General features: G+C 48.3%; 1 protein-coding gene across 1 annotated transcript; it reads right to left on the reverse strand.

Moving 5' to 3' along the window:
- Positions 1-14,460: 14,460 nt before the first annotated feature.
- On the reverse strand, positions 14,461-17,713 carry Nkx2-3 (NK2 homeobox 3). The gene is made up of 2 exons (XM_008831942.1): positions 17,371-17,713; positions 14,461-15,958 (listed from the first exon to the last, which is right to left on the reverse strand). Exons 1-2 carry the CDS (start codon positions 17,711-17,713, stop codon positions 15,225-15,227), a joined length of 1,077 nt encoding a protein of 358 aa, XP_008830164.1. The 3' UTR covers positions 14,461-15,224.
- Between the last annotated feature and the right edge of the window lie 232 nt (positions 17,714-17,945).

A 17,945-nucleotide genomic window follows, 5' to 3' on the forward strand; every position in this document is an offset into this window, starting at 1 on the left:
GAGGAGAACACATAAAACTTCTGTTCCTTGCAAGTTTCAAGAATACAATACATAGTCAGCAACTAGGGTTACCCCATTGTGCATCCATCTCAAATTTATTTCTCCTAATTGAAATGTGTCCTTTGAACAACATCACTCCAACCCTGGTCCTGGAAACCTCCATCCTACTCTCTGCCTCAGAGTTGGACATTTCTAGATTTTACATGTGAATGAGATCTTGTCCATGTGACTTTTTGTTTAATATCAGTTTTAAAGCCAAAGGAAATTGTTCTCATAGTCAAAACAAAATCTAAGCATCTCTAATCACTTTTCCTCAATATGAGCTCCCTTTCAACCTTTCTCCCACTTGTTCCCCACCTTTCCTTTTATAGACCTAGTGTAACTTTCTCCACTCTCCCTGGCCCACTCCTTTCGAGTCCTTCCCCAACACCTAGCTCAGGTATCAACTTTTGCTGCAGGGCTGTCCCAACCATTCCCATGGAACCAATAGCATCTTGTACAGCTCGTGTATCACGGATGGAGGGAAATGTTCTCTGTGAATCTGTCTTGTCCTCTCCCCCAGCTCAGTGTCACTTTAACCCACCACAAGGAGGGGGTCTTGCCTTACTACAACTGTATTACTAGTTCCTGGCACAGGACATGGCTATAGTAAATACCCCAGAAATGTTTTCTGTAACTGAACATAAAATGACAGTTGCTGTTAAAAACATCATCACTGCACCAACAGGGAAAAAAAAAAAAAAACCAAAGTGTTCTGGGAATTCACTATTTAATAAACCCAAATCCAGTCAGCAAAACTGCCTGCTAATTGCAGATCACTGCCTGCCGTGGGTAAGCAGTCTTATTGCAGAAGAAGGTACTTAGAGGACATTGGAGGGCTGCAGTAAGGGGAGCAGCTGTTTGTGGCTGTCTAGCATGTCAGAGAGTAAGGCCCTTCATGTACACAAGTGCTAAAAGGAGAGCAGACCCTCTCCTGTGTGGATAGCCCATCCCTGACTCTCCATTAGAGTGACCTATGGCATGGGTGTGTGGATTTGACAACTAATCTATAGACTTCGTGGTTAAATCTGATGTTGTCCACCTGGTAAATGACTGTAGGTTAAATGACCTATCTTCTCCCTGGAGGCTACAAATTGCACTTAAGTAGTGACTAGGTCTTATTAAGCTGTTTGAGTTCTTGTAGCTACTACAGGAAGACATACATCTTGTGTTATACATTTACTGCATTTAACAATTAGGATCTACTCAAGGCTTTGCCATGAACTGTCTGTGTCTTTGGAGAAATGAGGTAACTTCTCTGACCCTCCACTTCTATCTAGGGAGTGAGATGGAGAGAGAGCCTGGAAACAAAGCAAGAAGCCTGGATTGGAGAATCTGCCTTAACATCTACCACCCTAACCCTTCCTTGCTGCAAGTGTCCTGAGGATTCCCCGATGCTGAATGGAAGAAAGTTTCCCTGACTTTTTGCCATTGTACAAAACATAAAGCTTTTCTCTCTCAAAGACCATTAATACAGAAAAGTATTTATGACTTATATGCAAAGAAAAACACTATTTTTACCATATGTGTATATGATGTGTATGTATTTATGTGTATATGTACATGTTTGTGTGTGAGTTGTGAGTACATGCCATGGTACACATATGGATGTCAGGGAACGCCCTCCCCTTCCACTTTGAGACAGGGTCTCTTGTTCACTGCTGCATGTGCTAGGCCTGCAAGCTTCCGGGCTTCTTCTACTTGACCTCCATCTTGCTGTAGGAGAGCTGGTATGACCACAATCATCTTTACAGGGGTTCTGGGGATTCAAACTCAGGTCCTCACACTTTCACAGCTAGTGCTTTACCCACTGAGCTATCTCTCCACCTTCCAGAAACATGTTATTTAAAATGTAGCTTTTAACTCTCTATGGAGGCACTATACTATACTATACTATACTATACTATACTATACTATACTATAACCCCAGATACTTGGAGGTTAAGGCAGGAAGACTGTAAGTTCAAGGCTAGCCTAGGCAACTTCGTGCCTCAAAATATACAATTTTAAAAGGGCTGGGAATATAGCAAAGTAGTAGAGTGTTTGCCTGGCATGCTTGTGGCTCTAAGTTCAGCTCCCAGTACTGCCAATACATATATAAATGTTTTTGGAGACAGGGTCTCCCTGTAGCCCCTATGGCTTGGAACTCATTAGATAGACCAGGCTGGCCTAAATCTCGCAAAGATCTGCCTGCCTTTGCTTCTCAAGTGCTGAGATTAAACACGTACACTACCAAACCTTACAACATATATAAATGTCAAAACACTCAGGTGAACAGTGAAGAAGTGGGCCTGGGTTTCTTTATCTCTGAGAGAAAGCTAACCAATCTCAGATACCATGACTGTGATACCATTAAGGATTGACAGCAAAAACCATCATTGTTTAATGTTTCAATTGCTAAGCAGCCAATTTGATCAAATGAGTGAATACCTCTTAAATTACAGAAGAAATGCAGATAATCCTTTAAAATAAAAAAAGATAAAAGTACATGAATGAAATATAGCTTTTCTTTTTTGGTGCTGGGGATCAAGTCCAGGGCCTTAGAAGTGCTAGGTCAAGTGCTTCATCATTCAGTTACCTTCCCCAGCCCCCAATGCAGGCATTTTATGAAAGAATTATGAGCGATCCAAACTGCCTGTGTCTTGATTATACCTAAAACGCACAAAGCTGTTGAATAATTCCAATTCTATCTACTATAAGTCAGCGAAAAAGGAGACTAGTGAGGGAAAGAAGAAGGAGAAGAAGACAAAGGACAAGCATGGCTTTTAAGAGGCAGGTAGGCACTCAAGAGAATGGGGCAGAAAGCAGGGAGGAGAAGTGGGGAAGAGAGAGAAAAGGGGAGAGAGAAAGTTCAAGGAGAGAGAGAGGGAGCAACAAATGCCCATAGGGAGGCATGAAAATAGATTCCAGAATGCCCCCGACTGGCCCCACTCTCTCCCAGGTCCGGTCTGACTGTGCCATTTTTTGGTCTCATTTCCCCTCAGAGTGCTAAGTTTCACCTCATCACTGCCTACACCCAAGTCTTCATTTGGGAGTCTGTTCTCCTTAACCTTTTCTTCCTCTTTTTCTCGTCCTCCTCTTCCTCCTCCTGAATCACTTCTTTTAGTGACTTAAAGACTAAATACAATGTAGGAATCACAGTCAGTTTAAAGGAGGAATTCTTTAGGCTGTAGGACCAGCAACAAGAAAATATCTGGCCTGGAGTGGTGGTTGCATGTTTTTAATCCCAACCCTTGGGTGGTCAGGAGGCAGAGGCAGGCAGATCTCCGTAAGTTTGAGGCCAGCCTGGTTTACATAATGAGTTCCAGGCTAGCCAACACTGCACAGTGAGACCCTGTCTAAAAAAAAAAATTGTTAAATTTGTCCTAAAAGTGATTGTTTAGTGTCATGTAAATGTGCCCACAATATTCATTTAGCGTCATGTTATTCAGGGAGTTGAGGCAAGGGTTAATAGATGCACATGGCACCGGAACCTCCATTTTTGGTTGGACAGGTTGTTCACTGAACAAAAGTGCCAGCCCAAGAGACCATATATCTATGTACCAAGGAAAAGCCCTGGGAAAAGCTTCATCTACCTTGAGGAAATGCTGCTCTTCTTTTTAAAAAAGTTATTATTTTTATGTGTATGAGTATATTGCCTGCATGTATGTAAGTGCACCCCTGTCATGTAACACCCATGACAATCAGAAGAGGGTGCTGGATCCCCTGGAACTGGAGTTACAGATGGCTGTTAGCTGGCATGTAGGTGCTGAGAACTGAACCCTGCTCCTCTGTAAGAGCAGCCAGTGCTCTTAACCACTGAGTCATCTCTCCAACCCTGATGCTCTTTTCTAATTTGCCCATAAGTGCTATATGGGCCTTATTCAACCAGAGGAATTTGCCTATTTATCTGAAGAAGCACTGTGACAATGTAGACAGTTCTGGGGACCTCATCTGTATAAGGTCTCTGGTGCTTCAAGGCAGCAGTGGAAAAGGAAGGTGAATTACAGGAACCCTGAACCTTCCAACCATGCTACATTTGCTGTCTGGCTTGCTGTTCATCACCCCTAATAGAGCAAGGTAGGCAGGGTTTCTGTTCTAGTCAGAGGAGGGCAGTGTTGCTCAGAGAGACTGAGAAATAATATATTCCTGAATTTAGAACAATGCTGAACAGAAGGTTTTGCCCATGAGCAGAAGTCTAAAGAAGTTAAGCTCTGACCTTGGCTACAGATGCAGTTAGATGTCTTTACTGACTCCCTCAAAAGGAATTTGGGACTGTGGCCATGTCCCTCTCTTCTTATTCTGGTCACTGTCAAGCAGGGTCAAATGGGTCTTCCTTGAAGGACAAGGAGTGGGACCCAGAAAACCTCATACCTTCCTTAAAGAACAGCCCAGGCAAGGCTGGGAGACTTGTGCCCCTTGCAATGTGTGTATCTATGCCTTGGGTCCCTGGCCAACTCCAGAGGGTGGTGACAGGTCTTCTAAACCAGCCAAGAAGAATGTGCATCCTCTTTGTGCCACTAGAGGGCACCGGCAGGGATCTGCCAGGCATTCAAAACAGATGAGACCATTGATAGACACAGGACATGGGTGCAGTTCCAAGGATCACCAGGAGCAGCTGCTGGGGCAAGTGGGTCTCCAAGAGTTTTCTGGAAGTGACAGATCTATCTCCTACCCTTACACTAATTTTTGACCTTGAGTAAGTTGCTTCACCACTCCGAGCCTCAGTTTCCTCAATCTGTAAAATGAAGCTACCATGAGGGGCTGGAGAGATGGCTCAGGGATTAGGATCACTGGTTGCTCTTGCAGAGGACCCAGGTTCAATTTCCAGCACCCACGTGGCAGCTAACAACTGTCTGTAATTCCAGTTCCAGGGGATCCTAAGCCTTCTTCTGACCTCCTGGGCATTGGACCACACAGGTGCACTTACACAGATGCAAGCAATACACATAAAATAAAGCAATAAATAAAGCCGGGCGTGGTGGCACAAGCCTTTAATCCCAGCACTCAAGAGACAGAGGCAGGCTGATCTCTATGAGTTCAAGGCCAGCCTGGTCTACATAGTGAGTTCCAGGACAGCTGGGGCTACAGGGAGACCCTGTCTCAAAAAGACAAAAATAAATAAATAAATAAATAGGATATTAAAAAAAATGAAGCTACCATGATTTGCAGTTGTAGAGCTGCTCTGAGCCTTCTAAAATGACTAGAGTGGTGCCTGGCATTTTAAGGAGTTGGACTATGGTTTATTATGCTATAAAACCAACCAAACAAAAACCACTATGTTTTTATAGTAGGGAACTCCTTAAAGTGTATTTGAGCCCCAAAGAGAACCCATAAAGAGGTTCTGAATGGCAGCTCCCTGATGGAGGCTGTGTTTCTCCCAGACAGCCACACAGTGTGTACTCATAACTCCCAGTGTGAATGTGTGTGTGTGTGTGTGTGTGTGTGTGTTCCCACAAGTATCATGGGGTAACACTGAATACACACTAGGAACATGCAGAGTACAGAGCTGGGAGATCTAATTTGGTCTAGAATGTCAAGATTTGGTCTAGAATGTCAAGATCTGCCCCAGCCAGAGCTCTGCTTGCATTAAAAGAGACGGGGAAAGGAATAGAAATTTGAAGGGGAGGGGGAGTTGTGGAATACAGCAGGGAAAATAACAAATGGAACCTCAGAATTTAGTGGATCACAGAGAGGCCTGGTGAGCTGGGGGAGAGGTCCTCTCTCAGGTCATTTTCCCATCTTTTAAATTGGGTTGGCTGATCCCTTCTGGTGCTGACATTTCCTCTTCTAAAGGGAAGCAGAAAGAGAATCCCAAAAGGAGTGAGACATGCAGGATGATAGCCTCCACTCCCAGTCATCTCCAGTTCCCATCCTTTCATCAAATACAAGTCACACCCACAAGGTGCTGGAGGAAAGCTGGATGGATGAATGACCCAGACTTGGGATCTGAGGAGAAGTGGACTTTGGTGACTCCTAGCTGAAATCAGCTGAATCTATCGGTACATAACAAATTTAAGTAATCCCCAGGATAGAGGGGACCTTAAAGGACATCTAATCTATAATATGTTTGACCTTTGAGCTCTTTGGTGAGAGGCTTACCAAGTGACCAGGGACTTAATACCTATCCAAGCCAAGACTGAATCCACCAGTAGCCATTAGAGGCAGTGGATTTCTAGTTCCTTGTTTCCTCGACTGAGAACTAATCTGTGTACCTCTCTAAGAACTCATTCTCCAGATGGTCCAGGGAAGCCAGGTGACACATATCTTTAATCCCAGCACTTGGGAAGCAGAGGCAGGTGGATCTCTGTGAGACAGAGGCCAGCCTCGTCTACATAGCAAGTTCCAAGTCTGCTGTGGCTACTGGGAGAGCCTCTCAAAAAATGGCCCAGGGAAACATTTCATAACCTTTTTCAAGGGATGAGGAACCATATATGAAATATTGGATGAGTTTTGTATATAACTTTATTCATCACTTTTGTTTATGACTTAAAACCCTAAAGTTACAAAACAAATATTGGATTATTCACATTTCGGAGATCCTTCACAAAGTGATTCACTTTGGAACACTTTTAATAAAAGGTGAAATATTCATGTGTTGTGAAAAGAAAGCAGAGTATTGAACGAATCCTTTTAGGTTAGAAATTCCATTCATGGGCTTTAAATGCACTAGCTTTTCTTCTCTAACCCCAGGCAAAAAGTTCTTTGCTCACAACTATCCAAGAACTACTCTGTCCCACAAAGTGAGTTCCACAACAAACATTTCCCTTGATTATTTGCGAACACACAAATGGCCAATAGTCAGTCTAGGTCCATCCAAAGGAAGGCTTAGCAGAGAACATCTGATTTGATCTAGAATGTCAAGATCTGCCCCAGTCAGAGCTCTGTTTGCCTGGGGAGAGAGAAGTAGAAAATGTCAGAGATTTTCTCCATGGCATTGAGCTAAAAGTGCTATTGGGTCACTGCTACATCTTACTGTGGCTCTTCAGTGAGTGACTTAATCTCTCTGAGCCTCAGTTTCTTCTTGTGTAAACATAAGATAATTGAGCCACAAGGTTATTCTGAGACTAGGAGGGAATGTCTATAATTCAACACACACACACACACACACACACACACACACACACACACACAGCCTGACATAGTGAGAAGTCCCTCTGCTACCTCCCTAGGGCTGATTTGTGTTCCAATATGTCTGTGAAATAGTGCACCCAAGGATTGTTAATGCTAGCTTATGAATGACAGAGCCAAGAAGCAAACTAAAACTGCAGCCAGGACCAAACCTGTCTTCTCTGTCCTGACTGAAGTCTGCTGGGTCAATCTCACTGGTTCCTTTGGTGAGCTAGTCCAGTAAGCAACAGGAAAGAAAGAGGGGATGCTGATTTTAGAGGGGTAAGTGGTAATGAAAGCTGGATAGACTCCAAGAAGCTCTATCCCTGATGTCCTGATGTGCCCTGCATCCCATTCCTGACTGGTTGTGGGGTGGTGGCACCTAACATCTCTCAGCCTCCCGCAAATCGTGGTCATTGCCACCACCATCATCACTATGGTTAAACAATTTCACATTATGTAAGACTGAACAAAAGCTTTGAAAAAACCCAGATGGGGCTACAGGGAGACCCTGTCTCAAAAAGACTAAAAAAAAAAAAACTCAAGACAGGAAGTAACCCAATTAAAAGATGGGCTAAGGCGAGCTGAACAGAGTTCTCAAAAGAAGTAAAGATGGCTAAGAAGCATGTTAAAAGATGTTCAGGGCTGGAGAGATGGCTCAGCGGTTAAGAACACTGGTTGTTCTTGCAGAAGACCCGGGTTCGAATCCCAGCACCCACATGGCAGCTAACAACTGTCTGTAACTCTAGTCCCAGGGATCTGACAGCCTCTTCTGACCTCCAAGGACATTGCATGACACAGGTGCACTTACCTACATGCAGGCAATACATGCATACACATAAAATAAAAATAATAAATAAAACTTAAAAAAATCTCCATGTTCATTAAAATGACTAAAATTCAAGGCAGATGAAATGAAAATATGAAGTACTGGGACCACGTGGTGTTTGTGATGGGGGAGGTGTAAACTGGTGCGACCAACTACAGAAAAGTGCTTGCAGTGTGCATGTAGTGCATGCCTGTAGTCGAGGAGGATCTTGCGTTTGAGGCTGGTTTACATAACAAAACTCACTCTCAAAAGAAAGAAAAATGCTTGATTAACATCTAAAGTTTGTTTTTACATTCTGCAATTCTGCGTCATACCAATGTATACTCCCCAGTATATACCAAATATATATTAAAATTACCAAAAGCTGGACTATAATTATGCTAATACAGTAACCTGAGCTATGTGAGGAAATCTTACATTTAAATTAATGTAATTGCAATTGTAGACAATTACAGATTCAATTCTTCAGTCACACCTGTCACATTTCCAAGTACTTAAACACCTTTTTAGACAGCACAGACATAGAACATTTCTATCACCACAGAAAATACTAGTGAACATTATTTTAGACTGTTCTTGTGGCATCCTTTACAACAGCCCTAAATTTGAAACTATCTAACTGCCCATCAATGGTAGAATGGATGAATTAACTATGGTATATAATATAATTGCCTACCCTAAAGTAATTCAAGCAAACTACACATAACAACATGCAACAATAAACTTCACAAACAGAAGAAGCCAGGCATATAAGAATGCACACATATAATTCCATTTATGTAATGTTCTCCCAACAGGTAAAACTAATCCATAGTGTTAGAAGTTGGGAGAGCCATTACTCTTGAAGGGGGAGGGATTTGAGCGCAGTCCTTTCTTCACTGGGTGTTAACAGTTTTTCTGTATGACCCTTTTTTTCAGTATGTATCTCATAGTTCCATAAATTTTCTAAACTTTTACTCAGAAAAACGTTATTGCTGTTTGTCTGGTACCTACAGTCTAGGCTGGAAGAAGAAGAGGAAGAGGAGGAGGAGGAGAAGGGGGGAGAGGATGAGGAAGAGGAGGAGGAATGCAAAAAGCTGTTCCTTCAGTACAGCAAATGCGCTTTTGAGGTCACAGTCCCCTTACCCAGATGCCTCTGACATCCTACTGACGCTCACAGGACACAGGTGCTAACATCTTACCTTTCCTCCGCTGGCCTGGCTTGGCGTCCAGGTTGTGGTGGTCAGGGCTGATGGCTCTTCAGTTTGGGCGCTTTCCCCGACGACTGCGGGCCAGGCTCTCCCGGGGCGGGGCTCGCTGATGCGCTCCCTGCCCAGCGGCTCTGACCGCCCGGGTCTGCCCGGACGCCATCCTGCCCTTAGCACCTGCGCTGCGGCTGGAAGATCCAAGGGTCAAGTCTTTCTGCAGAGCCGACCCTGCCATTTCACAGACACTGCGACCTTCCAGGCCCTCAGTGCTGAGAGTAGGAACGGGAAATGGCCCTGAACCCTAAAGCAAAGAGGGAGGAGGCAGACTCCGGCCTAGAACCTCCCCGCCTCCTGCAGGCATTTCTCTCCACGAAGCGCCGGCCCACCCAGCCCCACCCTGGCAGAGAAGAACAGATCTATCCCCGGTACACCAGGTCCTGGAGAAGCCCAGCAGCTGGACTGGGTTTCCCTTCCTGACCCTTTCCTCCCGCGGTGATCCGCTAAAGAGGATTTGTGGTTCGGCCTAGAGGGTCCCTGCATCTTTTCCTTGGGTAGATCTCTCCAGGGAGCGACCCAGGCCAGACCTTGTGCTAAGCAGTGGGCCTGCGCCTCCCGCCCAGGGCTCACCAGTAATGACACTGCTGTCCACACCCGCCTGAGACTTGGTTCTCAGCATGCTCAGCGGTTAGCACCTATCTAGAACCACACCTGTGCAAAGCCAGTTTCATGTGGGTTATCTCCATTAATTTTTCAAAGCCAAGGGGATTGGTATATGAGTGTTTATAAATACTGACCGATTTTACATTTCCTATTTGGGCGCTTTATTGTAGGTTTAAATATATATATGGGCTGGAGAGGTGGCTCAGCGGTTAAGGGCACTGACTGTTCTTGCAGAGGATCCGGGTTCAATTCCCAGCACCCACATGAAGGCTACAAACCATCCTTAACTCCAGTTCCAGGGGAATCTGAAGCCTTCTTCTGCCCTCTGCAGCATTGCATGACACGGGTGCACTCACATACATGCAGGTGATACACTCACACACACAAAATAAAAATAATAAATAAAATAAAGTTATATATATATATATATATCTGAGAGGCCTTATAAGCATACACAAGGAGGAAAGTGAGGTTCAGAGGACTCTCAGTCAATGCTGTTTGTGGTGTTGGCTCTGAGATTAGAAAGAGGCAGTTTACTTCTAAATCCATCTTCTTGACTCCTTAAGATAAGGCTCTGCAGGAATCTGATCTAATTGGCCAGTTAGAATCTATTCTACTTCTGCCACCAGAGTTGCGTACACACCTCCCTAGTCTAGTGTGGCACAAGTCACTGGGAATGGTATATATACACAGCTTCAGGGAGGCTCAGGAGGGTTCCAGCCAGAAGGGAGTTCTGAAATCAGATTTTACTCTTTTAACATAGAGCTCAGCCAGCAGAGTCCAGAGAGACAACTTATCCACTCAAAGGCTCTTGGGTAAGAAGGCCCTGGGAGAATTTTATAATTCCTCTAAGCTCGCAGGACAGTTTTGTGAAGAAGCAGTTTGGTCCTGGGAAAATTTCTCTTGGCGAGGGAGCTGAACTAAGATGTAGTTGTGTTGGTCAAAGAATTTTACAGGCTGATGTCCCTGGCTCTGGAACCCCAGCAATGACCAGTACGGAAATCCTTCAACAAAGTGATGGAAGCTATTTATATTCAGAGTCTATGGACTCCAGGAGTGGGGCAGAAGGCTGGGAGGGGATGGTCCAGGCTGGTTTTAAGTATCATAAGGCACGCAAACCTTGAGGAAGCCAGTCCATAGGCCCAGCTGTGTTTCCTCTAGGAGGGCCCGATCCTCTTCCAGAATAGAAGAGGATGCAGAATGAAGGAAGGCTAACTGGCTGGGAGGAAGCCGGGCAGGGAAGGTGAGGACCTGGTGCTGGGAGCACGAAGAGGCCACAGTCAAGCAGGATGCAGGACTGGGTTGGGGGAAAAAAAAAAAAAAAAAGGAGTTGCTTATTTAGGAAACCCCAGTGGAGCAAGGCTGGCTGATCCTAGAGACTTCATCTCCTATTGCACAGGCACTAAAGTTCCATCATGGCGGTGAGCTGGCTGACCTCTCTCATCCACGGTTCTCAGCAGCGCCTAGTGAATGTAGGGAAACTCAATGATATGCCAGACCTTGCTCTTCCTTATCTTCAAGTTCTCCCAATCCTCCGACTTTGTGTCCTGGTGTAAAACCATCACCACATTCTGAGCTTCTTTGCCTACGTTTTGAGCTGTAGGGAGAAGTGTGATACATGGGGTGGGGGGTGCTCCCCAGGCAGTGCCTTCATGTATGGAAGTCAGGGCCTAGCCTGGGGTTGGCATGGGTTGTCAGGTATCCTGCTTAGGCCCAGGTGAGTCAAGAGCCCCCCCTCTGTATTTCCCTCACAGCCAACAACAAGGTCACAGCTTGACAGCACAAGGGCTGCGTGGTTCCGGAGCTCCAGGGAAGGAGTTGATGAAGGAGCCTATGGGATCACCATAGCCCCCATGACATTCCTACTATAACATCTATCTCAAAGAGAAAAGATGTCAACCTGGCTCTCTATGACCTTATGTGGAGAGAGAGCATCAATAAATCTTTACACCACACTATGTTATGACATTGGAAAGTACCTAAGACTTTGGTGACACAAATGAGGGTGATTACCTCCATTTGAGGGGTTCAGGAAAGAAGTTTGGCTTTGAAGCAAGAGTTTACCAGAAAGATGAGGGTGGAAGATGTCCCAGACCAGGAAAAGGAATTGCAGAGGTTGGAAGGCTGAGATAGCACTGCCGTTTGGACAATCTTCTCCTTTTTCTCCTCCTCCTCCTCCTCCTCCTCCTCCTCCTCCTGGCATCAACTTAAATGTAGTCTTTCCATGACCACCTATCTCAAAGAACTCCAAGGCCCAGAATTTTATTTCCACTTTAAATTTTACCTACTTAAAAAACAAACAGCTGGGCGGGCATGGCATTGCAGGCCTTTAATCCCAGCACTCGGGAGGCAGAGGCAGGCAGATCTCTGTGAGTTCAAGGCCAGCCTAGTCTACATAGTGGGTTCCAGGACAGCTGGGGCTACAGGGAGACCCTGTCTCCAAAAAAAAAAAACAAACCTCCAAAAAAACAAAACAAAAAAACATTTATTTGGTTGTTCTCATACCCCATCAGTCCATCTACCATACCAGAAAATGAATTCCAGGAATCAACTGGAATCACTGGTTCCCAACCATCTCCATTTCCAGCATCCAGAACAGGGCAAATAAACATATACTAGGTTCTAGGTGTACATAGTTGAATCAATGACTGACTGAATAAATCTCCACAGCTGATAAGAAAATGAATTCCTTCTCCAGCCCTAGCTTAAGAAACCCACGGCTAGGGGCTGGAGAGATGGCTCAGAGGTTAAGAGCACTGACTGCTCCTGCAGAGGACCCACGTTGGATTCTCAGTACCCACAAGTCTGCTAACAAACGCCTGTAACTCCAGTTCCAGGCTATCTGACGCCTGCTTCTAATCTCTGGCGGCAGCATTGCACGCCACGGGTTACAAACAAGCAGTCAATACATAAAAATAAAAGAATAAAACATTATATGTATATATAGGGGCTGGAGAGATGGCTCAGTGGTTAAGTGGTTGTCCTGTTTGAATTCCAGCACCCACGTGGCAGCTAACAACTGTCTCTAACTCCAGTCTCAGGGGATCCGACAGCCTCTTCTGAGCTCCGTGGGCATTGCATGACATAGGTGCACTTACCTACATGCAGGCAATACACACATACACATAAAATAAAAATAAGAAATAAAAAAAATTTGTCTTTTTTAAAAAACCTTTAAAAATTATATGTGTATATATAAAGAAACCCATGACTAAATGACCCCAGGACAGGGAACTCTGTGAGAAGGGGGCTTGGAGCATCTCGGTTTGATGGCAGTCCCACAGCATCTTAGGATCAAATGGGCTGGGGGGTCCAGGAGTCTGATTACATTAGCTCACACCCAGTTCTGGGGTGGTTGTTCTTCCTACAGAGGAGGCAGGATCTTCTCTTACCGCCCTCCTCCCCCCTTCTTCACCAGCCTCCCTCTAGGCCTTCTGGGATGAGTCCGAGGGCATCCTGGGCGGTCAGAGGTTTTCCGAGGGCTATCTAACCTGCCTGCCTCGCTCCCTTTCTCTTTTTAATTCCTGCTCCTCTTGTCTCTCCAGCTCCTCAGCCTGTGGCCACGCAGCAGCCCAACAGCCCCCCACCCCCTCCAGTAAGGGCGAAATTGCTAAACTTGTAGCAATAATGACCCTGCATTCAGGCCTCCGACTCCCGCTGAACGTCTCGGCGCCCAGGCCCGCCCGGCCTAATCAGCGCCCCTCCCTGCTGCCCGCCCAGCCCCCGGCCCCCCGGCCGCCCCTTCCCCCAGCACACAAAAAGTGGGGAACAAAACCCCCGCGCATTTCTCCGTCCCTCTGTTGAGCAGACTGCTGCACAATGCCCCCGCTCTGAGAAGCAATGGGGCGCTGGGGGGGACGTCAATCCGACGCGCTGGGGTTTTTGTTCGCGCAGGGGACTTCGCCTTCCTACCACACCTTTTGTTCGGGACTCCAATAAAAAGCCATTCTTTCCGCACCTTCCCGGCCCGAAGCCGCCTTTCAGCGAGGCCCGGCCCCACAATGGCGCGGCGCTCTGAGGCCTCCCCATTCACCCGCCTTGGCACGCTCACAATCGGCCGTGTGGCAGCACAGGCCTCGCGCAGGCATTCTCCGCAAGTGACAAGGAGCCGCATAAAGCCGCGGCCGCCGGGGGAGAAGGGAGGGCGGCCGAGGGGGAGAGCTCGGCCGCGGCGGGGCGCAGCGCAGCATCCCCCGGGCGCACTGGAAGCCCTGGCGGCGGCCGAGGAACGAGCCGCCTTAGAGCCGCCCTAGACTGGGCCTGAAGGCCAGGTTTTCTTCTTCCCTGGAGACCCTCCAGGTCGGGCAGAGTCTTTAGACCGAGGCAGGTCCACGCACCTATCCGTGCATCTGGGTAAAGTTTGGGGATATCACAAAGCCTGGGATCTCAAAAGACCTTGAAGGCTCCTGTGCCCACATCAGTAAAGGTTCTGCCCTCATCAGTAAAGAGAAATTAATGAACAAAGCCAGGGAGAGACCAGACTTGCACCCTGGGGCCTGGCTGAGGGGCACCAAGCCATGATGCCCTGCATAGACTACTTTCCTTACATGCCTTTTTCCTCCATTCTTGCCCAACTTAAAGGAGCGTCCCACCCCACTCTTTTGGGCTAAACAAAGTCTGCAGCAGGCCAACAGTTTAGAAATATTGCACCTTGTTTATTGACTCCTGTAGTGTAAGACAGCGGGTGTGTACACGGCGCGTGGATACAGTTATATAGAGAGATAATGTGTGCTGAATACAGAATACAAAACAGAAAGGGCACCTGGAGACACCTAAGCAGGGCCACCAGGTCTTGGATTTGCTGGGCTCCCTACCTCCCCCAACTTCTGATCTCCCTGCGCTGGTTGTCCTCGGAGTCTCCAGGCCTCTGACCCTCCAGAGATCCCGGCTGAGTCTTTCGCCTTGGGGAGGCGGTTGGAAAATGGAAATTGTGGTGTGGCGCTCCGGGTTGGCAAAGGGGGGACAGCGGATCGGTAGAATTTCCCAAGCCACTACCCCAATTTCTCTCTTCTTCATGCTCTTTTCTCTTTTTCTTTCTTTCTTTTTTGGTCCAGGTTCCCCGCCAACGCTTCGCGGAGGCCACGGGAAGGCCGAAGGAGAGAAGCCCTTGGGAGAGGACTAGACAGCCAGAGTCCCAGCCTCCCGCTCCTCTCCGCGCTAAGGTGGGAGGCCATCCTCCTCCCTGGCGCCCAGCTGTGTTTCTGTCTCAGACAGTCTGGGCGATTGGACCCGAGCATCCTTCTCTCTCCTGAGCCCCATCCCCCAGGCCTAGAGTGTGCAGCGCCCCTGCGCCCTGGGATGCGATGCTTGTGTATTTTATTTTAACGAGGGGACCTGGCCCTCGGGTCTGGCCCTTCTCGCGCTTCATTCCTGCGGCGCCAAGCTGCGGTAGGACGCCCGCCGCGTGACCCTCCCTGTCCTCACCAGGCCCGGATGCCCTGCAAGGTGCCCTGTGCACACGCGGCCCCGGCTGCTGCACCTTGGTGCAAGGGCTGTGCGCCGCCGCCGCCTCCAAAGCCTCCAAGATTGCTCACGTTCACAAAGGATCCGCCTCCGGTCGCGCTGCAGGCGGGCTGCATGGCAGTGGCTGCGGCAGAGGCCCCGCCGCCGCTGCCGCCGCCGCCGCCCGTAGGGTACGCGCAGCCGTAGCCGCCACTGTAGGCCGCGGCCGCTGCGGCGGCTGCGGCCGCGGCTGCGGCGGCGGCGGGCGAGTTCCCATAGCCGTAGGCGGGGAAGCTGTTGTAGGAATAGGCACCGGCGCCGTAGGGCGCGCCGTAGGCCTGCGCGCTGGGCGTCACGCACGGTTTGCCATCCCGCACCAGCACCGGGACTGCCACGCGGCGCGGCGGCGGCGGCGGGGCATGCGTCCCCAGCTCCAGAGACTTGTCCTGCCGCTGTCTCTTGCACTTGTACCTGCGATTCTGGAACCAGATTTTCACCTGCGTGGACGTGAGCTTCAGGCTGCTGGCGAGATGCTCGCGCTCCGGCGCCGACAGGTACCGCTGCTGCTTGAACCTGCGTTCCAGCTCGAAGACCTGGGCTTGCGAGAAGAGGACTCGGGGCTTCCGGCGGCTGCGTGGCTTGGGCCTCTCGCTGTCCTCAGTCACCTTGCAGTCTTCCGCCGCCTCCAGAGACTTCTTCAGCTGGCAGCTTTCTGCCGGAGAAGCAAAACAACAGCGCCCATTAGCTGCTCCTAGCTCGCGGTACCCCACCCCACCCCCTTGGGTGGACGCGCGAAGCACTAGATAATAAATGCCTGGATTTGGTGAAAGTTTGAGGCTCCTGGTGTCCCAGGACCCTGAGACAGACTGAACACCTATAGAACGCCCTCAGCGGTGTGTCGCATTCCGTGGGAGTAGTTAGCTGGCATTTATTAAAACAGGAGCATCTGTGAGAGGAGAGATTGTCCTATGTTAAGTGTGTGGCTCCAGGAGCTAATGACTATTTTCAGGATCAAAGCTTGCGACTGCATAATAGCTACAGTATTTGCAAACTCGTTTGCCTTTCCACTCACCATGGATAACTGAAGGTGTCCAACCTGTTGGTTTGGGGGGAAGGGGACCGGTGTGCATGGTTTTTTTGTGAAAAGTTTTGTGTTCAGTAATGTCCAAGTGTGAGGCGTATGCATAGTCCAGGAACTTCTTTTTAAATTTTGTTTTCTTATAAAAAAGCTAAGTGGAAATATATGCCTGACAATGTTTGTAAATTACCTCAGAGAAGTTTGAGAGACTGGTTTAAACAGTTTCCGGTCAATTTTAGACCTGAGGAACTGTCAAAATAGGCCTTGGACTCAGCCACATCAAACTTCCACTTGGGCAAGAAATTCTTGGATTCTGTCCGCCTTCCAGACACTTCTTTGGGGCCTTATCCACCTAATCCACCTCTGGTCGACTGAGCGGCCAGGATCTCGCACTTTCCCTATTGGGCCTGCAGTCTGAGACACAAAGCAAAACGTTAGGTTTTCTCTTTTTTCTTTCAAGGCTATGAAAGCTGTGGTCATCTGGAATGGATGTTGTTTTCACACACTCAGCGACCATCCCCTCTCCTTTCCCAGTGAGCGTAAGAACACTGAGCTCCAAGCTCAGAAGTAACCTGCTCACTTTGCCTTTTCAAAGAGGGGATAGCTGCCCTGGCCTTGGAGAACTCATCTTACATTAGAAAGAAGGCAGAAATATGGCCTGACCACTGACCCTTTTTTGAGAGAGAGAACGAAAGAAAGAACAGAAAACAGTCACTGAATCACTGGAAGGTGTTTGGCAGCTGGGCCCTTATCACTTCTCAGAACCAGGGCAGCAGTAACTACCTTCCCTTCACTCCGGGGTCGCATCGACGCCGGCTCTGGGAAAGAGTAGTTGTCAGGATCACCGCTCTTTCCCCTTCTGCTCCCCCCTCCCTCGCTCCCTGTCAGGTACCTGTGTTTTCCAAAGTTGTTCTTGAACCCAGGGGAGAAGACCCTAACCAAAGGTGAAAGGGTCAGGTAGCCGTGCTGGCAAGGTTGTGGGTTGTGTACCGGAGTGGAGCCATAGCTCCAGGAGCACGGGTGAGTCTCCTTCCCCCTGTACTCACTTTGGCTCCGGTCCCTCACGACCTCCTCCTCCTGTTCTTTGGGCCCGCTGCAGGAGTCTCGAAGGACTGTATGGGCATAGCTCTGGGGACAGAGACCTGAATCTCCGTGGCCATCCGCAGCAGCTAGTGAGTTCAAATAAGACAGTTTCTCTCCCTCTTCTTCTTCGTCCTCCTCCCCTGCATCAGAAAATTGTGTCCCCTCAGCTGCGGCCAGCATACAGGGCGCCGGGTGGAAGTGTTCCAAATCCGCCTGCAAGTGAGCTCCGTGGAAGTGCTGCTGCTCCAGATTCAAAATGTCTTTGACTGAGAAAGGGGTGGAGGTGACCGGGCTTGGTAACATCATCAGGGCCACTTAATTGTCCAGTCCAAATACTCAATAAATCCCGGCGGGGGCGGGGAGGCAGTGCGGCGGCTCCAGCTCTTCTTCTGGACTCGGCAGGGCTGCACAGTCGAGGTTTTGACAGACGCGGTCTTGCTCCAGTCTAAATCGCCTCCATTGGCCGGGACCTGGGGGTCTGGGTTTTGTTACAGCCACTGCAGGGACTGGGACCGCGGCTGCAAAGCCTCTGTCCGGG

Source organism: Nannospalax galili, unplaced genomic scaffold (genome assembly GCF_000622305.1).
Source record: "Nannospalax galili isolate Female #2095 unplaced genomic scaffold, S.galili_v1.0 scaffold875, whole genome shotgun sequence".
Classification (NCBI taxonomy): Eukaryota; Metazoa; Chordata; class Mammalia; order Rodentia; family Spalacidae; genus Nannospalax; species Nannospalax galili.